At 42.3% G+C, this 27,970-nt stretch overlaps 1 protein-coding gene across 1 annotated transcript in view; it reads right to left on the reverse strand.

Moving 5' to 3' along the window:
• Positions 1 to 5,152: 5,152 nt before the first annotated feature.
• The window catches only part of zdhhc8b (zDHHC palmitoyltransferase 8b), a 91,409-nt gene continuing 68,591 nt past the window's right edge, over positions 5,153 to 27,970 (reverse strand). The window contains exons 2-11 of the mRNA XM_080432147.1: positions 26,526 to 26,647; positions 19,846 to 20,003; positions 17,288 to 17,460; positions 16,138 to 16,240; positions 15,510 to 15,601; positions 14,502 to 14,634; positions 12,473 to 12,581; positions 10,371 to 10,477; positions 8,923 to 10,007; positions 5,153 to 7,809 (exon numbers count right to left, since the gene is read on the reverse strand). Of these exons, the coding sequence (XP_080288273.1) occupies positions 7,677 to 7,809; positions 8,923 to 10,007; positions 10,371 to 10,477; positions 12,473 to 12,581; positions 14,502 to 14,634; positions 15,510 to 15,601; positions 16,138 to 16,240; positions 17,288 to 17,460; positions 19,846 to 20,003; positions 26,526 to 26,647 (2,215 nt within the window). The 3' untranslated portion in view covers positions 5,153 to 7,676. The remainder of the gene's footprint in view (positions 7,810 to 8,922; positions 10,008 to 10,370; positions 10,478 to 12,472; positions 12,582 to 14,501; positions 14,635 to 15,509; positions 15,602 to 16,137; positions 16,241 to 17,287; positions 17,461 to 19,845; positions 20,004 to 26,525; positions 26,648 to 27,970) is intronic.

Genomic DNA, 27,970 nt, shown 5'->3' on the forward strand with positions numbered 1-27,970 from the left:
TAAGTTTATCCATGACTCGATTTCACGAAAGAAAATTTACGCAATCCTACCATAGTTACCATAAGCTAACAGCCAAGTTAACTTAATCCAGTGCCTTGTTCTTCAAGTTTTTCCACAGTTAATTCAACACATGTGTTTGGACTCATTTTAATGACCCTGCATTCAAATAAAATGAAATAAATACAATAAAATATAATCAATTTAATTATATTACTGAAATAGAGTGTGACCATGAATCATAATTGTTTCACAATGACTCATGTGATATGCATACCTGCCAACCTCAGACCGTCCGATAACAGGAGATTTCTTTCCAGGGGTGGGGGGGGGGGGGGGGGGGGAGTCATACTGACCACGCCCTCAAGCGGGGGGGTCTGCACCCCCCCCCGGGATTTTTTTAATAGAGTAGCATTATACCTGCCAACCTCAGACCCAGACTCGGATGCATGCTTGAGATTTTTACTTTGAAATAATGTGTAGTTTTGGAAATATTTCACTTTAAGCGCCCAATGCATTGTCAATGGCAATGGACATTTAAAGGGAAAAAAGTACAAACTTTGGCAGGCTACTAGTCCTACATACTTACACCTACAAACCCCATTCAAACTTTAAAATGTTCATCTTACTGTGGACATGTTTGCCTAAAAATGAATCTTGGTTTCATAGTCTTAGAATTATACTCCTTTAAAAGTTCAGAACATTATAATGGAGGTCAATGGATGCTTTTTGGAGCCTCAAAAAACACTTTCACCTAGAAACTGCATTCACGCTTTTTTATAATTCACCTTACTGTGGACACACATGCTTGAATGTTTTACTTTGAAATGTTTTGTAGTTTTTGAGATATTTAACTTTTAAAACTTAAATCTGAAAACTTTGGCACCTCGCTGTTCCTTCATACTTTAACCTATAAACTTGATTCACAATTTAAAATTCCACCTTACTGTGGACATGCATGCTTGGGATTTTTACTTTGAAATAATGTGTAGTTTTTTTTATATTTAACTTTAAGCGCCCAATGCATTGTCAATGGCAATGGACATTTAAAGGAGAAAGAAGTTAGTGAACTCTTGGGAGTTAGATTGCTCAGATGCTAAGTTTCCTTGCTAGGATTCGATCCATAGACCTTGTGGACTGAAGTCAAGAGCTCTTTTGACTGAGCTACCCAAAGCACACTAAACTTTGTCCATTCACATTTCCTGAACGTGATGGGTCATTCTCCCAAATTAATTAAAGTAATTTGGCTCATGCACTTTTCAAGTGGGCTTATTGTCAGCAACAGCCAAGAACACAGGAGTCTATACCTGTTACAGCACTAGACCCCAGGGAGCGAGATTGCTCACATGCCGATTCATACCTGCCAACCTCAGACCGTCCGATAACAGGAGATTTTTTCCCAGGGGGGTGGGGGGGCTCTTGACCACGCTGGGGCCCCCCCCCCCCAGGACATTTTTAACTCATTCACTGCCAGGCTTATTTCAAGCTTGTTGATCCATATGCCAAAGGCATTATGGATCAAACGGAGAAAAAAAATTCTCCGTTTACATTTTAACATTGAAGTGGATGGAGAATTAACTTTTTGAAAATCATTTTCTCCTAGTTCCTTTGAGATAAAAAAAAAAATGGCGCACTGAAAACGGCCGTCAAAAGACGTCATTGGCACTATATTTAACAGAGTAGATGTAATTTCCAGCATTCTAGTGGATTTTGGGAGTTTGACACTTTTCTCAGACTTTACTTACATAGGATCCATTAAAAAGTTAAAAGTAGCAATAAAAGAGCCATATTTAATAATATGAAGGTAATATCAAATACATTGTAAAAAATTAGAGACATGACGCTTTATTAGCAAGACAGTCTTTTATTATATTATTCCTAATTTTGCTGGTTTCCCCTGAAACCCCTTTACTGTTACAGAGTAAAACTGCCTTAGAATCTCTGCTGACGATGTGGCCATAGCTGAATGGTTAGAGAGCCTGCCTGGCAGGCCATAAGTCCCAAGTACAATTCCAGGTTTCAGCAACGTGCCAAAGTATCCCTGATCAAGACACTTAAAAGACACTTACAGTTCACCCTAAACATACTTATTTTCAATACATTTTTTGTTTTTGACACATTCCTGACCTGAGCACAGACTCAGATATATTGGTTGGATGCATGGCGCATATAATAGGCGCATTGTAGATTAGTAGGCGATAATTCCAATATTCACTATACACTCCTCATGTTTAAGCCTAACTGAATTATATATTTATGGACTTTGGACGACTTGTGCATTTAATTTGTCGGCAATACTTTGCCAGGCTTTCTCCCTGGATCCATTTATTGCGGCCGTGTTTCCTTTCTTGCTTATTATACATTTTACTTCCTCGTATGATTCCGGGGAGACATCAAATTTCTCTTTTGGGTCTTGAGTCAAGACCCAGGCTCCCGGGGAGACAGGAGACTCAAGACCCAAAAGAGAAATTTGATGTCTCCCCGGGAGCCAGGACCCAAGCCTCAAGACTCTTGAGCTAAAAGGTTTGTGAACCACTGCCATTTAGAACAGTGGTTTTCAACCTTTTTCATGCCAAGGACCCCTAAATTGATATACATTTGGCCGCGGACCCCCATCTGAAAATGTTTTGTGCCAGGGCAGGGACCCCCAGAAGCAAAGATTTGAGTAAAAAATGTATATATTTCAAAGATATGCACACATTTTCAAGATTTTTCAAAAATAGCAGATCAACAAGCTCATAGCGCGGCTTGTAGATATGCTATTTTTGAATAGCCAAAGCTAAGTGGTTAAAAATGTTGTGACGCTATCAGTGGCGTACGCAGGCGCGCGGGAAGTCCTAGGGGGGCTGTGCGTCGGGGGGGGACTCCTCGCGCCCGCGCGATGTTTTTGCGATTTTTTGGGGGTTTTCTGTGTTTTTCCCCACACAAAAAGGCAGAAAGACAGTGTAAACACCAGGTTGAAGTTCATCCATGACCGTAACAGACTGCTATGATCCATAAAATATATATATATTATAAAAAATAAAATAAAATAAAACTTTTTTTTTTTTTCTTCCCATCACCAGGGGGGCTGCTCCCATCACCAGGGGGGCTGCAGCCCCCATAGCCCCCCCCTTCCCGCGCCACTGGGCGTACGTACCCATCGTAGAGGCAGGAACTAAAATCTCGCCTCCCCTAGAAAATGAAGTAAAAGACTGACTGAATAACAGGCAGTGAAAAAAATCCAAACAGAATAGTGTCCGTCGGACCATTATCCATTCACGCGGGCAGGCAGCTATCACCACCGTATCCATTCAGCAGAGCGACCCTCGCCTATAGTGATGCAAATGTTTGCCTTTGTCTTCATGGGGTACCAGGAGTGCCAGGGGTGGGGGTCTGGGCCATCACCTGTACTCACCTGGCAATGGCAAAAAGGGTCTCTGAGAGCAGCTTGAGCCATTCATTGCTAAACTACTAAACTAAAATGAAGAGACCACCGCTGAATAATTGATTGATTCAATATACTTGCATATTGTTTTTATTAACATTTTCCAGTTTTGTAGTCAGTGTAGTGTTGTTGTTAACTTGTTTCCCCCGAGATTTCCCCCCGAGTCCCCCCCCCCAGGTGTCGTGCTCAAATCTCCTGGTACCAGTGATGAGCCTGAACAAGACAGTACTGATCTGAGTAGTTCATACCATGTTAAATGTCTTATTCTTGGAATTATGATCTAATATTTGTGATTATTTTGATAACAATTAAAATAAACAAAAACAATTGAGCTTATTTATTGTTTATTTGCTACAAAACGGGTATTATTGAGGGCAAGGTCAACATAAAAGTCAAGTCCAAGATATGCCAATTTTGTTAACATTTTGGATAAAAAATTACCTTGACATTGACCTTGAACATTTGACACTTAACTTTAGAATTGCTCTGTCACCAGAGCAATTCAACAACTCAGCACACCAGAAAAACTGCCCACAAAAAGAAACTTAACTTTGGTTGATTATTCCTCCCCTTTAATAATACCAATTGGTATTGTATTTTATATAATTTTCATCGTTGATTAGTCACCTTTACAACGAGGTTTGTAAGGATCGAGCATTCGTAGAAAGAGCAACACAGCAAAATGTTTGGGTAGCGCCCCAATTTCTTTTGCCAGAATCCCCTGCAATATTGTTCTGTTGGCATTCACTCTTGATTTGAGCTTCAAGTGCTTGCAGGTGTTTGCCAGTCACAGGTGTATGACTGGCACCTGAGCATGGGTCTTGCAACTCTTGTTGAGTTTGTATATGCTCCAAGCAGCAACACTGCCCCCATGGAAAGATGCCACGGTTGTCCCTTCAGGATAAGGCCTGTGCAATAGGGCAAGTGAAGCTGGTGTTCCGTTACGCAGAGTGGCAGCATTATTTGGTGTCAGCCCTGGTACTATTTCCAAACTTAGGACCAAGTTCTGTGAGACTAGTGAAGTCAACTAGTGAAGTCATGGGCAGGACCCATGCTCAGGTGCCAGTCACACACCTGCCAGCAAATGGTACCAGGGCTGACACCAAATAATGCGTAATCTGCATACCGGAACACTAACTTCACTTACCCTAGTTGCCCTATATCCTGAAGGGACAAATGTGGCATATTTCCATAGGGGCAGTGTTGCTGCTTGGAGTATACACAAACTCAACTCAAGTTGCAAGACCCATGCTCAGGTGCCAGTCACACACCTGTGACTGGCACACACCTCTCAGCAGTTGTGTGCTGGCAGGTCGCTAAAAATAAGAGCGATTACCAACAGAAGCATATTGGGGGATTGGGGCCACACGTTTAGCTGATTTACTCATTGTACAATCCTTACAAGTTATAACTCGTTGTAAAGATGACTAATCAACGATAAAAATTATATAAAATACAGGGGGTATGCACACTCCAAGTAGGCCAAGGAAGAACCTCTACCCCCAAAAAGATTTGGGGTAGAGGTTCTTCCTTGGCCTACTTGGAGTGTGCGTGCAAAGTGTCACAGCGATTGGTCCATTGGTGACGGAGATTAGCTGCTCACAGACAGGCACATATAGATGGACAGGGTCGGAAACGCAATGCCCGCTCCCGGCCTTTCTAGCCTGGCGGAGAGAACAAAAAAGGAAGAGGCCAAACACATTAACGACTTTCATTAGATAGCTAGATTTAATCAGCGACTTTTAATGAACAAATATAACTGTACTTATGAAACTATAACTTCTTCAGTAAACAGCAAAGAAAGCCCCATCTCCTCCCATCTGAGTGGTGTGTAACATGATCCATTTGCTGTGCCAGACAGCTGTTGCAATTCCATTCGCCATTTTCAACCATAACCACTTTAACCCTACATACAGGTACTTTGATGATTAGGGTCGCCCAATGGGCGCTGGACTTGATCCCCTCCTTTTTTCCATTACACCAAATATCGTCTGCGAAAATAGCCGATCTACAAGTTCACAATACATTGCAAATGAACTTGTAGATTGGCTATTATCTCCCCCAGAGTAGGGATGCTAGATGACATTCTGATGATGTCACAATGTCAGAGCCCCAGCCAGGGCCACTCCAGAGCCCCCATTATCTCCGCCAGGAGACGGGGGTTATGTTTAAGAAGCCACTTTTTGGCACTGAAATCTCAAGGCAGCATTACTTTAGCTTTTTTTTTTTTTCTCCAATACTGCTTCCAATATTCTTAATAATACATATATTGATCCATTTATACACGAGAATATACAAGCTTTAAATGATTGAGTTTATCTATTACCCATTAACTCATTTATTCATTAAAGTTATAAATTATTAACAAAAGCCAACTGGAAAAAAAAGAAAGAAAGAAAACATCCATTCCAAGCTTGAGTATCGATATAAAAAGATGTATCAAACATGGTTTGGGTATAAAAAAGGAAAATGGATTTAAAAACAAAACAAAAAAATACAAAATAACAAATGGGCAGTTTTACTTCATTATACAACACAGACAGTGACTTCTTTTTCTATACCCTTTCATTTCTGATATGAACAAAACCAACTCATCTCATAACAGTGTGTATATTTTGGTATGCAAGGCTGGACCAGTTCTGCGCTTCTGGAGAAAAAACATTTTAATGAGGTATTCAGATTATATTTAATCGGAATATATAACAACATATTCAGAGTATAACTGTTCAGCACTTGTCTGGGTAACACTGAAATTACTTAAATTACACTGCAACTTCTGTAGGGAGACAATGGGACAACAAATATTCTTAGAAAAGTATTACACTAGACTCACAATCCTTGTGCATCTAGTGGTTTCCAACAGTCCTGAACACACCATCATGTTAGTAAACAATGTCACGTTATCACTTTTTCCTCCTTACTTTTTGCCGTTAAACATTCTATAGTATCATTTCAGCCCCCTATTATCTTGTATGCAGAGATTTTCTTTTATCTTCTCATAAGAGCAAGAGGCGATAATGTATCAATGCCGCCTTCTTTATGCAGGCATCTCACTCATAACCTGTGACAACCACTCTACTCTGGTGTCTCTATTGTTAATTTACCAACTACTCACAGTACTTTCTCGTTATGTTTTGTTGTAAGAAACCTACAATTAACCATATTGATTTGAACCAGAATTGTCCTTTTGATTAGTTATACTGTAAACTACAACTTCCAATAAGGTTCATGTGAGTAAAATAATAACTAAATATTAAATAATAGCAACCAGCCTGTACTCAGTTTTATGTTCAAATTGTAGCCCTGTTTTTTATTAGAGTACTTTGTATAAATCTGTTAAGTTAAATTCTCTTCTTTATAGAGAAACCAAGCATTTCTCAGTCAATTGTGAACTGAACCACTCTGGGGTGAAATCTTGGAGTTTCCTTTAATGTACAGCGACATCTAGTGTTTCTTCTTTTCATTCTGCTGTTGCGTGTTCAGGCTGTGTGTGTCTGGTGGTGACCGGGTGGTGCACCCGGTAATCTTGCACGCTGTGCAACACATCTGCCAAGAAAAACGATGAAGTGAAAGGGCACAAGATCATGTGAAGCACCTTGACTTCTTGAGGTCAACTCACTTGGACATGTGGAAAGAACGTCAGTCTATGGATGTCCCACACTAGAGAGATCAATGCATTCATCTGTAGTCTCTTGTTAAGCCCTCAGTGTTTCCTCTGCGTGTGTGTGTGTGTGTGTGTGTGTGTGTGTGTGTGTGTGTGTGTGTGTGTGTGTGTGTGTGTGTGTGTGTGTGAGTGTGTGTGAGAGAGAGCGACAGACAGGGAGACAGAGAAACACTTGGGGTAATAACTCGGTAGGCTTGATGAATGAAACCAAGAGGCTAGAGGAATAACATTTATGCGCTGTCGGACGGTCCACCATGAAGAAAAATGACATGCCACACAAACGTATCAACGATAGCACTCCCACACAAAGACAACCTTCAGCAGTTCCGATTGATATCCCACCCCTGCAATACACACATACACACAGGCTACTGGCTAGACAGACCCACAAGAAGCAGAGAGGTCCCACTGAATGGAATAACTCGGAAGCAGGAAGTGCCGTGTACCTCCAGATTTGCCGATGTCTAGACTTTACAAAAAAACATTACAGAGGAGAAACTCGTCTCTCTTTGCAGTAGAGGTTGTGGTTGTTGTTGCCATTGAAGATGGTTTGGCTGTGTCCGTTTCCTGCCCAACCCCCCACCTTGCTCACACAGATATCTCGTAGGTGGTGCCTCCTACCCCAGTGACCTTCTTGACATTACTGTGGCGACCAGGGCTGAGTGGGGTGCCCTGGGCACTGGGGTGACTGTCCATTTGCCCATTAACTTTAATGGTCTCTCTGAATGGGAAGAAAAAGACAAAATGAGTTAATACAAAGAACCAGTACTTGAAGAGTAGATAATATTGCATGCACATCGAGAACAGAGAGAAAGTATTAGTGGGTTGTTTGGTGTCACATGCATATTCAGGTGTAAGTTAAGAACAGAAGAGCTACGTAAGTCTTGTGAAAAGAGACAAACATGCCAAAAGCCTGTGATTTGTTAATGAAGTCTGGAGGTGTGCATTGGATGAGTGGGTTGAAAAAGCATGCAAGGGAAAATAATATGAGTGTAGTCAAGCAACTTTATTTTTCTGACAGCAGATTTAGAAAACAGTACAAATGTTTTAATCTTTTCCTATGAAGGCAAACGTTTAAATTCATTTATAATAAAAGTAGTTCACAAATCACACCAGATCGAACTTAACTCTTTGACTGCCAATGACAAGATTTCTCGTCATATTTTCCAAAGGCTCAGACTGCCAATGACGAGAGTGACGAGACTTTGTGTTTTCAGTGGTTTTACACTAGATGGCGCTGTTTGCTAACCATTTGACTCCCAGTGAAGCAAAGAAGCAACAAATCACGTGATGGCAAAAAAACTGCCACACTCACTTCCATGTTAATGGATTTGGAAAAATTGCTTTTTCTCTGCTTTCTGTTGCTTTTTGGCGAAAACAACCTACATTCAACTGCCAATAACTATGGAATGGATGATCGCGACAGCACGCTTCTCTCCCCCCCCCCCCCCCCCCGATTCTACGAGACTCGGATACGTCTTTTAAAGCGATCGGGGGATCGATCATACTGGAGATAAATATTCTATGATTTCAAAGGTTAGTCAAAACACTTGAAAATCGCTGGCAGTAGCTTAGCAAGTTTTATTTCTGGCAGTCAAAGAGTTAACAATGATGGTCTGGGTATGATGGTCTGACAAATACTGTACACATAGGTAGGTTACAGTATGTATACTGTGGACATATTATACACGGCTATGCTACATGTGGACTAAACCAAAGTAGACTAGTTGCCCACAACTCCCCGGCTCCACTCCAACGGGAACAGAGCTTCCAGCTGGAATTCCGCCCAATACGTTACATGCAGTCCGACAGAGGGGTATGTTACGATTCATACCTGGGACCCCCCAGGCGGGGTGAGTCTGTCCTGTCGAGGATGTAGGAGAGTTTCTGATGGGTGTAGGATGGGGATCGGGGCATGGCGGGGGAGTGGTGAGGCTGGTGGCCTGGGGAGCGGTAGGGGGGCTCGTGGCCCTGAATGGCCCTGCCCTGGCTGCTGTTCGAGCTACTGTGCTCTGTGTGCAGTGAGCTTGAGGAAGTCCTGGGGGCTCGGCCCAGAGCGGAGCCGGCATGGCGCAGCACAGGGGTCCGCTGGCCATACCCTACCAGCCCAGCCCCCATCAGATTGTCCCTGGATCCTCCATAGGCTGGAGGTGTGGGGCCCCTGGAGAAGGGGGGGCCTCCAACACGGGGCCCGTCGGCGTAACAGACACTGGGGGGCAGGCCGTAGCTCCCAGGGCTGTCAAACACTACGCCCGAGTCCTGGCCGGCGTAACCATGTGAACGGCCATGCAACATCTGCATCTTCTCCCTCTCCTCTATCTCTTTCCTCTCCTGGATGGAGGCCATGATGGTCTGGGAGAGGTTGTCGTAGCGCACTGGGGAAGGGTCCCTGTCCCTATGGTGGGGCGACTGCCTGCCCATCCCCCTGGCTGACATTACTGGGCTATAGGCTGGTGGCACCCGCTGCTGCGTCTGCAGTTCGGGCCCCCGTCTGTGGCACATTTTGGTGGGAAGGTAGGGTGAGTGGAAGCCCATGGAGGGCATGCTGGGGTGGGCCATACACTCGGCGGCAGTGGCTGGAGAGATGGTGGGGTTCAGCAGACTGTCATAGGACAGGCTACCGTTACGGTTGGAAAGTGTGTTGGGGGCAAACACGCTCTTGTAGGGGGTGGATGTGACTGTCTCAGGCTGTAAGGCTGACAGATGGCCCTTCTCTAGCCGGCAGTGGCTCTGCTTCAGGCTGAGCGAGCGGGAGTTGATCGGGTAAGAGTCCAGCTGGAAAGGCGAGGACTGGAAGGTGCGGTGGAGCGGAACGTTGCTGTAGTCAGGAAGGTCCAGATTCGGTTCCGAGCGATAGTCGTGACCACGCACACCCTCTTCCAAAATGGCTGATGTCTTCCGCTCATCTGGCATCACGATCTGAGGGGCAAACAACACAACAGGACATTGTACACACATGTTTCATTCAAATGTTGGGTGTTTATTGCACATAACAATGTATTCTGAAGACCATGTCACATTAGAGCAAGTAGAGGAAGAAGACTGCATGTTTTTTCCACTATTTTTGAAGCTTAATGTTTTTAACGTAGCAATTTATTTTATCAATCAAATTTAGCTGGTTGGTTAATAATCTATAATTCTGTGATGTGACGAACTGAGATTACGTAATTATTACATACTGATTTTTACAGCCACTTTAAGACAGAAAACGCTGCAGTCCTGGGTGGGAGGGGGTGGATAGTATGTGCTAAAAGCCTAATGTTCTTCTACTGTGTATCCTACCTTCTCTCCAGTTACGTGGTAATGGACTTTCGGCATGGTGCCGAACGATGGTCTGAACTTGTACATGGCCGGGGTGGACGGGTGGGTTTTACCTGATAGAGAACTCTCTAGAACACACAAAGAAAAGAGGGACAAAGGAATAGAAGAGAGAGGCAAATTAATGATCATTCATGGGATGAAATAACAATTCCTGGTTATTCCAGGTCTATCATTTCATTGGTTTAGTTTGAAATGCTTTTTTCAGAGTAAGAAAGGCCTAAAGGAGGCCTTTTCTGAAATGTGGGTGACCTTTTAGCAGAACATTTGGTCTGCTGCTTAGCTCTAATAGCGGAAAGTCACACATAAAGAGGTTCTAGGTATTGTATATAAGTATTTTTGTTTTTGTTCTGGCTAAATGACCAGAAAGTGGGAAGAATTAAAGGACTACATGTGTACAATTTAATACTAAGCAGCAGATTAGAGACTCCTGGGACTGGGATTGAAACACAAGGCCAGCTCACAAAAATGCTTAGGAAAAATGACCAGTATCCAACTGTTCACAGCACAGATGATGTATGACACCATAATGAGAATTGCCAATGTTCATCATTAGGTACTTGATATGCATACTGTTTTAATAAGGCATATATACTAAGAAACAAATTCTGAATCAAAGTTTCATGGTGGCTAATATGGAGAGAGTATTATAAAATACAAACAGTGGTGAGCAGTGAAGTAACCCAGCTAGCGTTCTCAACAACTGCAGTACTGTACACTGCCACCAGAGAGCAGTAGTATTTCATAGAAGAAAAGACAGTGTTCCCTCCCTGACATAATGCACCATGACAGTATAGATCTTCTGTATGGACCTGGCTATCATAGGTTCTATAGGACATGTTATCCACATTTCACACTACCTAATGCAACAGTCGATTGCAGCCGTTCTCAACCAGTGGGTCTTGACCCAAAACTGTCTCGCAAGAATATTCACACAGGGTCACAGACTACGAGAAAAGGGACCATTCAGTTTTTTCACACACAGGATCAGGATTTAATGGAGAAAGTAAAATGTGGGTCCTAAGAAAACCCAACTGAGAACTAGTGGTCAAACTCAACACACTAGCAACCAAGTGAAATGGCCCTGGGCCATCTAATAGCAGCCCAGTCATTCATTCGGCATTAAACACCAACTCCTAGTTCATATTCCTCTCCTCTCACTCCCTATTTGGCAAAGCTCCAATGGTACACATCAGAATGCAATAGGCATTCATTCATGACAATTGGAATTAATTTCCTCTGTTGCTCCACAACCTCTGTCGCTGATTCAATGTGAAGGGCCCGCATTGCTGAGGTCTATGGCCATCATTGATGGCCATAGACCTCCCCATAGAAATCCCCCCTGACGGGAGGATGGAAATCCAACAGATTTAACGCATACTGGCACGCACGGTGATTGAGAAGAGAATTTAGAGAGACAAATGGTTTGGTGCAGACCTGTCAGGTGAAAGAGGTAGGGGATGGAGCGCTGCGTGTGTGTTTGTTTGTTTGTGCACGCGTGTGTGTGTGTGTGTGTGTGTGTGTGTGTGTGTGTGTGTGTGTGTGTGTGTGTGTGTGTGTGTGTGTGTGTGTGTGTGTGGTCATGTGTCCACTGTGTTTGAGAGAGACTAAGATGGAGATAGAATGAGAACAGATGAAAGACAGATGGAGAAATGAGAGGGACCTTGTGTATGCGGGTGAGTGCAAATGTGCATGTGACGTCACGTGTGTGTAAACATGTGTTATTATGTGTGTGGATGAGAGAGAGAGAGAGAGAGAGAGAGAGAGAGAGAGAGAGAGAGAGAGAATAGAGAGATGGTATGTAGATTCTGTTTATCTGTGTGTGTGTGTGTGTGTGTGTGTGTGTGTGTGTGTGTGTGTGTGTGTGTGTGTGTGTGTGTGTGTGTGTGTGTGTGTGTGTGTGTGTGTGTGTGTGTGTGTGCGCGCGTGCGTGCGTGCGTGCGTGCATGTGTACAAGAGAGGGGGAAAATGCCAGTGAGAGTGAATGAATGGGGGATGGAGGATTGTGAAGCCTGCTCACACGATGGCAGAGGGCTAGTTAGCTAATTCCTGTATCTCCTCCTTACCTTCACTGGATGTCGTCAGCTGGCTTTTCAGCTGGTTATACCTGTCAGCCTTGGGAGGCAGCGGTGGCTGGGTGTCTTTATCGTCCAGGCCTTCCAAACTGCTCTTTGACTGCAAGAGGAAGAGACATAGGAAGAGGTTGCAGTGGGGAGATTACAAATGAAGCATCGCGTTAGTCCATGGAGGGCACAGGAGTCATACACGCCTCAGCTGTAAATGAGGAGCTGTACCGCCTGTACCGCCCCAGTTGAGAAACACTAGGTTACATCTTTGATGTACATATGGATCATTTCAGTCTTCTAATGTTACAATCAGTAAAGGTAAATGTTAGAACTCCCCCCCCCCCCCCCCCCATGCGCAGGTACAAGTGTCTCCACGCTCGTACCCACATGGTGAGGATGGTCCCGACAAACACACACACACACATTCGCACACTGATGGCGGGAGGAAACCATCCCTAAGGCAATTAGGGATTAAGTGTCTTGCTCAAGGACTCTTCGATATGCATCAAGGAGGAGCCAGGGATTGAACCGGGAACCTTCTGATTCCAAGACTCTACTGTACCGCCTGCGAGTCTACCTCCTGAGCCACTGCCGCCCCAGTTTTCTCTATTGAATCAGGTATTAAATCAGGGAGTCAGAAGAAACAACAGGGTGCAACTCTCTGACATTAAACAAGAACCTGACCACATTAACCCTCGAGTCCCTAGTTTGGGCATGTCATTATAGGCAAAAATTTGTAATCTTATTAACCCATTCAATGCGGGAACGCATACTGTGTCATTTTAGATTTTTTGCTATAACCGTTATTTTATACTTTGGGCTATTCAAAAATAGCAGATATACAAGCTATAGTATATAGTGCCACGCTCCAAGCTTGTAGATTTGCTATTGTTTTTGAAAAATCGTGAAAGATTTGTGCACATTTTTTAATATATATATATTTTTTAAATATAATATTTCTTTACTCAAATCTTTGCTTCTGGGATTCCACAAATGTCTTCTAAATCCTAACAGTTTATTTTGCTCACCAAATATCAGTGGTTCTCAAACTTTTTTCATGTGAAGGACCCCCAAAATGATATGCGGAACCCCCCCCCCCCCCCCCCAGCCCCATCTCAAAATATGTTGTTCAAGGAACCCCCCAGAAGCAAAGATTTGAGTTAAAAATGTTCGCTTTACAAATATTTATATATATTAAAAGATTTGCATAAATTCTCACGATAAAAAAAAAAAAGCAGATCTACAAGATCATAGCTTGTATATCTGCAATTTATTAATAGCCAAAGTATAAAATAATGGTTAAAGTGGTTGCACAGATGCATTCCCGGTTTTAATGGGTTAAACAACCTTCAAACGTCATGACACGTTGTTGTGAGCTTGTAGACTGGTTATTTTCGCTGTCATACAAAGTATAAAATAGGGCTCAAGTGGAAGAGCAGATGATAAGATTGGACGAGGCAGAGAATTGATGAAACGGGGACCGTGCTTCAAGCAAAATCAATGTTAAAGCAAATTTTGCTGGAGGGGATGCCAAATCTTAGAGACGGCGTGGACTTTGAAAAGCCAATCACTGGCATACAGTATACTGTATGTTGGGAGTGTCTCGTGATAAAAACCTTTCCGGGCAGAGTTTCAAAAAAGCACTGAAAAGCATATTTAACCTATATTTAATTGGCCTTCCAATTTTCCAATATTTATTTATTTATTTAGTGTGTGTTGCATTTTATGCTTTATTCCAGACGGATACAGTAATTAGAGAAACGGGAAAGGTGGGATAGAGAGGGCGGTATGCAGTAAATGGCCTTTGGTTGGATTCAAACTACGAGCTCACAGTGCAGATTGTGAGCTTGTAGATCAGCTATTTTTGAATATCCTAAGTATAAAATAGTTAAAGTGATAACAATTATTTGCTATAATAACTGATTCTGTCAAGGGCCCTAATTCCCTCAATGTCCCTTGGGTCCACACACCCCACTTTGGGAACCTGTGTTCTACAGTATAAACATCCACCTGTGAGCTAGCTACTCACCTTAGAACGAATGATGGTGCCATGGATCCCGTTGTCACTGACTTTGATGACGATCTGTCTGTCAGAGAGATCAGGTCTGATGAAAGGAGGCTGGATTTTCACTGAGGGTTTCTTCCTGGGGTCCAGTGTGTACCTGCACAGGAGGAGTTCATTTCTGTTTTTACTTGAGACTCAAACTTTATACTTCGTCTTTCAAGACCCTACATACCAACATTTTTCAGCCCAAGGACCCCCTAGCTGAGAGAGAGATGAAGCAGGGACCTCCACTACATATTGTATAAAATGGTGTTGCAGATTAAACTTTTTCATAGATTTAATCGACAGCTTCATAGACTTGTCTGACAGCACTGCCATCAGTGTATGTTGGATTCATGTTAATGTGTATTTTCAGGATGAATACAGGCCATTATAACCACTGACAATGAACTGTTCGTATTAATCGCAGTCAGAATATAACATATATTTCTAATGTTAGTTATATACACTGGATTGTTCAATTACATGTATTTATCCACAGTCTAGTGTAAATGTGAAAACATGAAATAAATAAGGTTACACAAACCTATCACACATCAGCACACGAGCCCATGAGCATCACATTTCAACTTGTAACGAGCGATCAATATATATGTAGTTATATATAGATGTAGTCATAGTTGTATCTTTGTTATTAGAAATATGTGCCTATATAGCCCTTAGTGTTAATTTAACTCCAAAAAGTGTATAGGTTAATCCGTTAATGGAACCAACTGGACCCATACTGATCCATTTGGTGACTCTTCAAACACTGGGATTCTACTGTGTGACAATACGGTGAGTAAACCCATCACATCACAAATGTCCATTCAATATATGGGCATATATATGCACCCACTGCAGACGTGCAACTTGAACTTGACCCTGTCTGAATTATGGTCAATTGGAGTTGGATTCCGCAAAAACCTGACATCTTAAAAAGAAGAAGAAATAGAAAAATGACATATTGTCCTTTCCAAGTAGATGTCTTACCTGGGAGCCAGGGGAGCACATAAGACATACTCCACATTGCCACAGCAACCCCTGGTGAAGGGATTCACTCCTCCACGGAACTTGCCTGTCACCTGAGAAATACAGACACTCATTTAGCATTGTAGGGAAAAGATACGTAAGGACATCACGTGCGATGCACGCGTGTGCGCGTGCACACACACACACACACACACACACACACACACACACACACACACACACACACACACACACACACACACACACACACACACACACACACACACACACACACACACACACACACACACACACACACACACACACACACACACACACACACACACACACACACACACACACACACACACGATGGTTTAAGGTGGTGTGCGTATGAGTGAGTGAGTGAGTGAGAGAGAGAGACAGACAGACACAGACAGAGAATGTGTGTGTGTGTGTGTGTGTGTGTGTGTGTGTGTGTGTGTGTGTGTGTGTGTGTGTGTGTGTGTGTGTGTGTGTGTGTGTGTGTGTGTGTGTGTGTGTGTGTGTGTGTGTGTGTGTGTGTGTGTGTTGCTTAACATGACCAGTGCACTTAGTCTGAAGCAGTATAGGATTCAGCAGCTGTCCTCCAAGCTTCCAAATGTCTCACCTGTTCGTTTGTGGTGCGACCTCTGGTCACCAGCACCATATGAAAGCCCGTCAGGCCCAAGACTGGGATAAAAAACAGTCCTGCTATACACATCACAACCAGACTGGACACATGCAGGGTTAAGGAAAACTAGAGCAACATGTACATCTTTGGTTTACTCCCCATCACAGAGTCAACCAGCATCCAGGTTTATTTACCAAGCACTTCTCAATCGTGCATGAACCTGTATGTCTGACTAGGCAAATAAATAAAACACGCCCAAGGGGCAGTTAATATCCATGTTGTGTAGAGCTGAAGCTCTCTGCTATTCAGACTTTGGTAATCTTCTACATGGTGTCCCATGAGCATATATGTTTGGCAGAGACAGGGCTCTGGAATGCGCTCATTTGGCCCAATTTAGATTTTGTGTCAGTAAAATATTTAATTACGCCTTTTTCCTGCTATTTTGCCTCCATAAATTATTTAACTAACATGTTACGGTACTTGAGGACATAACCTTGAATGTTCTCCTGGTGTAAGGGATTTTGAGTGTTAGTAACAGCTGTAGACACGGCCAGACTCAGGGGGCACCTTTACTGGGTGATAGGTCACGTTAACGCTTAACATTTTATTGTATTTGATTAATATTAATATGAAGCTGACACAACCACCTCCAGCAAAGTGTCCTGACAAAGGAAGCTTTCTGCCAAAACATTGGCCTTACTTAGTATGTATAAATATCCCCCATTGTTTTTCTGTAAATATACTTTTATTATTGCTATCAATCAAAAAACACTGCATATGGGATAGGCTACATTGTATGTATAGTCTTTTTATATATATATAAAAATATATATAAAAATATATTTTCAAAACTTGACTACCGGTAGTAATCATTTGTCCAAGTTAGAAGATATGTCACCAGACCAGTCCTTTGGGCTAGTGCCTAAAATCCTTAAATTCCACTCATGAGCTTACTATATAGATATCTTACACACTTGCTCTGTGCACAAACACTCACACAATACCAACTCATATAATTTACATGCAAGTTAAAGACTATGCTTGTCTAGTTTCGACTTGTTTACGTCAACCAAAATGAATAAAGAAACACAATTTAAACAGAAGAGGTCACGAGCAGCAGCTCAATCTGTGGGTGGTGGAAGGATACGTGACGGTGGTGTGCAAGGCGGCCAGCCGCTCCCGGTGATGGAGGACGAAGAGGAGGCCAAAGGAAAACACACCCACCATGTGGATGCTCAGAGACAGCAGGAAGAGGAAGAAGTAGCGATAGTTCCTCCTGCCGATGCAGTTGTTCACCCAGGGACAGTGGTGGTCGAAGTCCTGGGGACAGATGGACGGATCAAGGTAATTATAGGTAAAACATGTTTTTAGAAATTTATGAAACATTTGGTTGACTGAAATAAAAATTAAAACAAGGCTGGAAAAAAGATAATTAGCTGAAACTGTATTGTGTGTTTACAAAACAAGTTTTAGTCTTTGTAAATATTTCATACTTAAAGGGACACTACACCCAAAAAAAACTTTGTTTCAATGGATTAGTCACCCCATGGAGACTTGAATTCATGGATATTTTTTTAGTTTTTTGTCTCATTCCTAAGACAATAATTTGATGACCGGCAGCGGTTCCGGTAGGAGACACAACGAGTCGTTGTGTCTCCTACCGGAACCGCTGCCTACCGGTCCGCTGGTCATCAAATTATTGTCTTAGGAATGAGACAAAAACTAAAACATTTGGGTGAAGTGTCCCTTTAAGGTCCTTACACACCGGGGGCGATTTTTTCATGCGAATAATACGTTTTTTTAAAAAACCTTATAAAGTCAATGCAAGCTTCCACATCCGTTTCGCGGAGCGAAAAAGCGTCTTTTATTTATTCGGACCGCATCCGAATTTTGCGTATATTCACATAATCGCCGGTGTGTAATGACCTTTAAGCCTAATATTTTGGAAGGATGTGAAATCTTATGTTCCAATGTTTTTTAGCTCTGCCAGTTTTAAGCCCTGTTGTTAAAAATCTTCAAAGTATAGCAAAATTGTTTTTGCTATTTTCCTGATCTTTTTGAATCTCACCCTTGACAAAAGACACTAATGAAAACTAAACTAAACTAAGCCTTTTCAGAAAATAAACTAAACAAGCAAACCCAGTTTAAAAACAAATCAAAAGTAAACTGAAACTGAGACAGAAAAAATAAAAAGAAAGAAACAATGCTAAACTATAATAACCTTGGGATGGATGAGTGTGGGTTGGAGGAAGGGATGGAGGGAGGAAAGCAGGCAAGGAGGTTAAGGGGGGGAGGGAGGGGAAAGAGGAGGTAGGGAAGTTTGTAGGGAGCCGGCCGGACGACACAGAATGGAAGGGGAGGGAGGGAAGGAGACATGGAGAGAGAGGGAGGTGGAGGAAGGCAAGATGGACAGGGAGACGGAAGGAGGAGGAGTGATATTTGGAAGAAGATAGGGAAGGGAGACGAAAAAGAGGGATAGAAGAAGTGAGATGGGGGATAATGGGGTGCAGCGATGGGGTGTAAAATTATAATGGCTGAAATATATTAGTCTTTTCTATTTTTGTTGAGACTTGTATACTTTCTGCTGGTACATTTATGTATACATATTGTCAAACCAAATTTCCCTTTAATTACTTTTTACCTCACCTACCATAGCATACATTATTTCACCTCAACTTACTAAAGATCTGAGTACCACTACACTACCTCGTGGTTAGTTCAAAGCCATATATATATATATATGACCCCTTTCATACTGGGATGTGTGGTGTACATGAAAGCTCTTAGACAGCTTCAAGGACAGCAGCCCAGCTGGAGCGAACAGCTTCAAACGCCACAAACCGTAAAAAAAAAAAAAAAGTAGGGGAAACTAATATTGAGTCTCAGTGGTGTGCAGTCATGTGTCACAGAGGGCCACATACTGTATGCGCTTGTTTTCATTCCAGCCAAACGGTACACCCATTAATTAGTTTCCACCTCTGTGGTTTAAGATGTGTTAATTAATTAAATCACCTGATGCAGTGTTAATTGGACACCACACCATCAGTGGTCATGATAAAAATAACAAGGATCATGTGTGATGTGATGAGAAATGTATAAAAGGTGTCTCAAAGACTGTATCTGAAATCCACATGGCGTCTGTTATTTTGTTTTAAAATACAAAATATGGCCATGGGGTGTATGGCCGGCTCCAGAGGACCAATTAGTCACTACTCCTTAGCACACAGTGTTAAAACACTAACCCTCTGCTCTTGCAATGAGTGTGTTTACTGTTGAAACACCAATCCTACCTGTATTACTTGTCTTAAGGCAATACACTGGTTATTGAAATGGTAAACACCATTATCTGGTTTCCAAAAGAATCAGATTAATTGGGGAAAGCCAAACCTAAGTAATTATAAATGCTTTATAATGTGTTGTGATTATTGTATGCTAAAATGTCAAAAAAGATTCCTCTATCAAAGATCTTATTAATGATATCCAGTGGTTCTCAACCTGTGGGCCAGGGCCTAACCCTAACCAATTTTTTTATACATGGTATATATTCTTTCGATAAACGCTTTTGAGATTTTCAAGTGGGCTCTGATCCACAAAAGGTTGAGAACCACTGACCCTATCCAAGCATCTTGTTGACCACATTTTGGCACCAACCACACTGGTTGTGTTCATATTGTTCCTTAGGCACAGTGTGAATGTCTTTCTCACCTCCACACAGTTGTCACAGACACTGCAGTGGGAGCAGCGAGGTGGCCTGTAGAAGTGACAGGTGGCACACCACTTCATCCGAACCTGGATGCCTTTGATCTCCACATTCTTGTAGAGAGGTGCCCGGAAATCATCGTCCTTGTCCTCGTCCTCGTCCGCTGTAGAGGACACACACAGAAAAACGACATTGTGGTGTGGACGCTTACACATAGACTAGACCAGCAAACAAAGTGATAATCGCCTAATGTAATTACACAGAGAGACGTTCACACATTATGTGTAAGCACATGCACTTTCACTCCATCTCTTACTCACTAAAACACACATACAGAGTGGTGATGTATAACTATATGAGAGAGGAACAACGGGGAACCGCATTAAATTAAGCTAGCCCCCACTGTTAGCTGTTTGTGCAAAGAGCAACAATCAATTAAATGGAAATGTTATAAATAGTCTGTGTAATTTTAACTATGGGACTTACTATTAAGCAAGGTGAATATCTTAACCCAGGGAAGAATCTGCAGTCAGGTGTGATACAAACTATTGACATTGACATGGTGAATCCCTTACCCATCATACGTCACTGAGGGAATGGAACCCCAACCCCTGACATGTAAAAAAAAAAACTCTCCCACTACAGCAGAGCACAACAGCAACAAATACAATTGACAGTATTCTTGGGCAAGGGATTGTATCCTTGCACTAGCGACCCCTGCTGGTTGGTTGGGGTCCCCTGTTTAGCAGGGAGGGGATCTTGGGGGAGATACGCTCTCCCTGTGAAACTGAAAAGTGGGACTGGGACTGGCAACTCCATGTGTATCGGAGGAGGCTCTTCCCAGGCCAACAGTGGGTGGTAGGGGGAGATTAAACCGAAAAAAATATGAAATAAAAAGTGGAGAATCTTGCCTTATGTGGAAAATATCCTTATGTATGATGACTGATGAGAATAATGACTTTCCCACGCCTTTACATGTTGCCACACTAGTTTTTTTGTGGATGTTTGCACGCAGCGCCACAACACAGTGAGGGCCGTGTTGTTCTGTTGAGACCAAGGAACAAAACCTTCTTTCAGCTGATCAAAGAGCTCATTCAAACTGAGAAAGGATCAGTGTAGGGCACCATCTTGAAAAATGATTTCACACTCCCTCAGTAAAATACCTGGAGGGAAACAGAGGCAGCTAAAGCACAGGTGGAGAGAGAGAGAGAGATACAGAAAGACAAGGAGAGAGACAGACACACACACACACACAGGCAGATGGCAAGAGGAAAATGGGGGAAAAACACATCAAGAGAGAACGAGCTTGAGATAAAGAGAGAGAGAGATTTAAGGCGGCAAATAGGGCAGGAAAACCGACAGAAATGGAACGAATGAGAAGAAGCTGAAGGAAAAATGAAGGAGAGGCAGAAATATATAGAGATATGGACAGTAGGAGAGAACAGAAAGAGAGACCACAGGAATACAGAGTCCCATAGTCTGAGAGAGATTACTCTGTCATTATGGCACTACAGCCTCTATAAATAGATTTCAAAGGTACACCAGCTGAAAAATGCCAAAAACATATGCAGCCCCTGGTCTACAATCTTTTCTTCCCTCAATGAGAGATGGCAGTCCACTGAACCCTGCTACAGTGTATTATTTTATTTTATTGAGATTGGCAATGGGAAAGCGGGAGATTGAATATGACAGGCATGGGAGAGAAGGATCAGCTGGGACTCAATTTAAGGCCCGCAATAACCCTATTCATGGGCAAATGCACGGGCAAAACTAATTGAATAATAATCATAATAAATCAATTGTTATTATTATAACTGATCATAGCAAGTAACTGAGATACTGGATAAGGGAGAGGGAGCATCTGTTACACAGTGCATTAAAGTAGACCATTTCTGTTATTAAATCATCATCTAATCTTTAGAAGAAGAATTATATCGCACCGGCTTGTCTGTGTTCCAAGTACCTAATGAGTACCTAATATGATTATTAACCACTTAAACCCTTCTACAGTAAATTAGCAAATCAGACCTGAGTTGCAACTGCACTTGGTACGCTCCTTTTTCACTCTACGCCAAATCTTTTCACCAAAATTAGCCAATCTATAAGCGGGTCTCAACACGACGCGTTGCGAGCTTGTAGATCTGCTATTGTTGGCAAACATTCCCCCCAGAATACGGATGCTGGGGGTCAAGTGGTTAATTACCATTTCTTGGTACCATAGAAATATTTCCAACAGTCCATGACTCAATTTTAGTACCTGACTCACTTGTAAAGGAACACTATTTCAGGAGATATAATCCCCTTGTGTTACAGAGAATACGACATCTAGCATGAGATCACCACCACCTAATCCGCGGTAACGCCAGCGAATGACGTCACAGCATGATGTCATATCTTTATTTATACACTAGTGAACCCTGAACCCAGCATACAGATACGGAACTACAGTTATGAAGATAACCAGAGATATAAGAACAGAACACATACAATAGAGTAGCGAAAGTAGCTATAAGATCATCCTCATATCAGAGAAGCTCCTCAGCTCAGACCACTGCAGTGGTCTGAGCTATACTGAAACTTAGCACAGTCAATCATATCTCCATGACATTTTTTCATCTTTTGAAATAATTAAAAACAAAATGTAGGAGACAAAAAATAAAGGGGTATTTACTCGCGACCCTTGAAAATTGGTCCGCAACCCACATATGGGCCCCGACTCCCGACCCAGGGGCCTCATACTGGGGTTTGCCTAGGGCCTCCTGATCCCTAAGCACGGCCCTGTAGAGGACAGCTTCCTACTATTATCCAAGGAATCTGTTTCTTCTATCATTCTTCTGAATATTATGCATGCTATCTTTTTGGGCGGTGAAACCGCCCCTATAAGTGAGATTTGGAAAAATGTACATTTTCCTGCGCTGTGATCTGGGCCCAGGAAATTTGTAGAATTATCCTGCGCTGTGATTGGCCAATCACAGTCTATTCAGGACTGTGATTGGCCAGTGTCACATGACACATGTGCATAGCCCTATATAAGCAACCATAACTCGAAAAAAACCAAAACTTTGTTTTTTTCGAGTTATGGTTTCGTCCATCATAAAGAGTGTTTCAATAAATGTATTTATCTTTTGTACATGATTGGTTGACTCCATTCAGTATTGTGATTAGCTAGCAAGACACCGCCCACTTCACACAGGGTGTGATTTTTTTTAAACATCTGACATTGAGTACTTAAGTGACAATTCACAACCCAAACCAGTGCCTAAGCGCATTCTTCATTACACCTTGGATGTTAAAATCTTTAAGGTAATTCTTTCCACTGATTATGTGTGATGTACCAGACATTTTGTCCCATGACAAACATTTATTTTCTCTCTCACTCAGTCTCCTGATCTCTCTCGCTCTCACTCTCTGCTCGTTTCTTCATGACTTAGTGTCCGTCTCTCTATCTGTCTATTTCTCCGAAGCTTTGACATGAATGTCTTTCTTCATCATGTCTCTGGATATGTATGTCAGCACGTGCACTGGCAGATCACGAGGACTGTATTGACAGAGACGACAGAGATGTAGTGAGCCCCACCAGAGGGCATATCTACTAGAAGGAGGGATTAGACTGCATCCATTCCCCATACATCAGTGTGAGTGCGCACGTCCCATTTGTGTGTGAGTGCGTGTGTTTGTATCTGTGTGTACTGTACTTACTGTATATATGAGTGTGCACGTACACACACACACACACACACACACACACACACACACACACACACACACACACAAACACAATATACATGAATGCATGTATAGCGTGTGAATGCTTTAAAGATTAAGACCCTGATAAAAAAATAAACAGATTGTTTTCCCAAATATTAAGTGTAAATGTGCTAAACGCTTTTCTACACCCCCCCCATGAGTTGCATGGGGGGGGGGGGGTTTCAGTGTTTAGGGCTCACACAGATTATATATACTAACGGATTTCATTCCTGCTACACAGTATGTAGGCCAGAGACACGCACAGCACCAAATACCTTGTTTTACCAGGCCACTGGAAACACCTTTCACAATGATGAAATGTTATGCCAGTAATGTGGAGCCACACTTAACCCACCTGGACTAAGATCAACTCCCACCAGAGCCCCCTCTCCTGACTCTACTATCCTGGCTCTATCTCAGCTTTCTTAGACAGTAAAATCCAGAGTTTAAAAAAAATAAAAAAATAAAGCTTTTTGGGCTTTATTAATATTGCTTTACTGTAGAGACAGACAGGAAACAGGGATGAGAGAGATGTGGACAGACATGCAGCAAAGATCGTCGGCAACGGGACTCGAGCTTTGGAGCCTTGTCAGTATGCAATAGCTACAACTCATGCTCTGCTTACTGTCCCTCCCTCCTTTATGAATTCCCCTGTTCCTCCATAAAACTCACAGCGGGAAGGGGCAGAAGGTCTTCATTATCTCTTGATGGAGGTTAAATAGCCTCGGCCATATGCACTGTAAAGATAATTACTCCTTTATGGGGGCCGGAATGCACTTCCTAAACACAGGCGCTTATCATTTACAGCCATCAATACAAACACTAACCTGGAAATGAGTTCAATGATTGTTTACTAAACAATCAGCTTGTGGTTCTGGGGACCCTGACTACCATTCTGCCAGGCTAGAATGAAAACCAGCAGAATTATGGGTCCATAGTTGAGAACCTGACATAAAAGAAAATCAGTTGTCTGGATCTTCATCAGCAGAAATGGAGCTATGAATCTGGTAGAATGAATTACTAACTGGGTCTCCTGGGCTGATGTCTACTTAAAGGCCCTCCTAATGCGTGAGGGGGCCGTGTTTTTTCAATTATCTTTTTCATTTATTTTATTGTTGTATTGTATTTTATTTTTTTCATAAAAAAAATATATATAAAAAATAAATGAAAAAAGTAATTGAAAAAACATGGCCCCCTCGCGTATTAGGGGGGTGGTATGAGTCACCAGAACCAAGGACGGGTGTTTTTGATGAATCTAACATGGTTAAAATGGAGTTTGAAGTTACAATGGGTTTGTATAGGAAGGGGGCGTGTCTGATAAAATGAATATCAAATGCCTAAATACTGAATCGAGCAACTTAAAAACTGTCTGGGGGGCTCACAAAGGCCTGAGTAGACAATAAAATGACAAAAAAATAATAATAAAGTGAAATATCCCTTTAACCCCAAAATATGTGGTATGGTGGATTGTGCAAAGTTTTAGAAGGACAAACAGTTGAGCGATCCTGAATACATGCCCACAAACAGTAGAGCTTCCAGCAGGGCTCCATGGAAGACCTGGGGGTAAATCCCAGCCTAGATCTATGGAGGTATGGATTTGAACAGGCTGATGAGGGGAGATAATGGGATGTTGAGAAACAGCTTTGGCGTGTGTTGATGTGAGCTCTGGTGTATAGAGTATAGTGAACCCACCACGTGCACAAGACACAGAAGAAACCATTAATCATAGTCCCATGTGTACATGCACAGTAAACACACACACACGCACTTGTGTGTGCGAGCATGTAATTGTCACAGAGCATCCACTCACAGACAAATTTCCCCCTCCACAAGCTCATTAAGGTTTAATGTACATACGATTACATTGCCAAAGCAAGTGTCAAAATATAAGTCACACAGAAATACAGACACACGCACAGTCGCACACACAAGCGGACAGGGACGAAAATGGAATCTCCCCCTTCCGGCCTGATAATAGCACATTGTCAGCCCTATAGGCACCCTATAGGCGACCTATTAGGGCGCCATCTAGAGGGGGCGCCGAATTGGGTGGTGTAATATTCCGAAATGAATGATGACACTTGAGCGATCCGTATTCTATCACTCGTTTGCAAGTCACATCACTGAGTCACATGGGTGAATAAGCCTTGTGATACTGCCTGTCTGCCTGGAACTGGGAGCCTATGCAGCCTGGCTGAGCTGCGGAGGAGGGAGGGGCGGCTGTTAGACTGACAACGTCGCAGCGCACCTCTACCACATTGTTGAACAGCTAATGTAATTAGTAAAACCAGTCTGTCACACACAATTTTTTTTATATTTTGAGGGCAAAAAAAGGACAAAAAAGAGAAAGCTTGCCTAGGGCGCAAATTGGGCTAGATCCAGGCCTGCATATTGACAAGCTGGCAGATGATACTACAATGATACATTTGAACCTTGACAACGAGAATACTTATAGGACAGAGGTGAGAGAGCTACACCTATGGTGTAAGGATAACAACTTGTAGACAAAACCAAAAAGGTAATCATCGATTTCAGGAAATTTCATATCAGCCTTTATCTCCAGTAACTATCAAAGTTATCGAAGGTACAGTTTTTGAAATTGCCACTCATTTCAAATAATTTGGAATACAGATCCATAACTGCCTTACTTGGAGAGTATGATAATACTGACTAGACACTAAAGAAATTCAAACAAAGCCTTTACTTCTTGTGCAGCGCTATCAGCAACAGAGATTGGCTATTTTCGCTACTTTTACGGAACACTGTCATACGATGAAGAATATGGTAAAAAAAATATATGGAGATGCAAGGTTTCTGCCTGAAAGCAATATTATTGTATGCCGTTTGTCATATTATATGTAACCCAAGCAGTAGCTGCATTGGAATACACTGCACACACACACACATAAATATTTCCAACAATCATTTCAACACAAACCTCGGGGGAAGACTCCAGGGTCCATGAAGGTAGCCATGCTGAAGTTTGCCAGAACAAAGAGGAAGACGACGCCATTATAGAGAGGCACTGCAGCGGAGATGGCCTTGGTCAACCAGGGACACCTGGAGAGAGAGACACACAGGGAGAAAGATTAAAGCAATCATCAAATTTAAAGATTCCCTTAAAAAATTATGACTCTGTCCTACATGGTGAGACAATCTATTTAAGATTCTAAAGTGTTACAGTCCTGCACACACTCTCTTGCCTGTAGCCATATCTACATGTACACATCAGTATGTGCAATGCATGTGAGCTGTGTTACATCTAGTACAGTACAGTAATACACATACTGTGCAATCAAATAGGGAACTGCTGGCAAATAAATTTACCCACTTTTTACACCTTCTTTTCGCATGCACGCACACACAGTGTGTGTGCGTGCGAACACACACACACACACACACACACACACACACACACACACACACACACACACACACACACACACACCCCCCCCCCCCCCCCCCCTCTCAACTAGGCTGATTGATAGCAAAGGAGCCATGAGGATATGGCTATACTAGGGCCAGCAACACTGAGCTATATTACAATGTATGCTAGCCAAGGCATTTCCTGGAACAAGCTGGAGGCTTTCAGGAAGACTCGGCATACAAACAAATGCATAGACACAGACAGACAGACAGACAGACAGACAGACAGACTAACAGGCACCTACTTGGCTCCTGTCTCTTTTCTGACTCTATACATAGTAAATTCCTCAGTGTTAATTTAACTATGAGAGTGAACAAATCGAGTTACAAATGGATAAATTAACATTTCACTGTCTATAGATGTATACCCAGTTTCTTCTCTCTGTCTCTCGTTTCTACATTAGTAATGTAAAGTACGTTTATATGTCCCAATGGGCAATTTGGTTTGCAACAGCAGTAAAAGAAAATGAAACAATACATACAATATAGATGTACTGTGCACACATGATTCAAATAAAGCCTTCCATTTTCAAGCTCACAGGGATCAAAATTTAACCATTTAAGCCCTATTTCAAAGATGTTTTTTAGAAATTGTTTGATTATAGCATATAATGACATGTCCAAAAAGGGACACCAGTTTGAAATGAATCAACACAACTACCTGTTGATTCATTGGTGAGTATTTATAGACAAAAAAATTACCACACTATGCCTGATGTAGCTAAGTATAGGGGACTCTAATGTCAGCTAGGGTCAACCTTCCCTACAGTGCACGAACGCCCTTGTTGTTGCATTTACCAATACACAGAATGCGACCCCAACTCTTCCTTGAACTATTTACCAGTTTCAACCGGGTGTCCCTATTTTGGGTATGTCATTATTGGTGAGAACTGTCAATAATGGTCTATTTCCGCAATTTGTCGTACAACAAAGTGTATAGGGCTTAATAAACAAGGA

Source organism: Gymnoscopelus braueri, assembly GCF_963280865.1.
Source record: "Gymnoscopelus braueri genome assembly, chromosome: 7".
NCBI lineage: Eukaryota > Metazoa > Chordata > Actinopteri > Myctophiformes > Myctophidae > Gymnoscopelus > Gymnoscopelus braueri.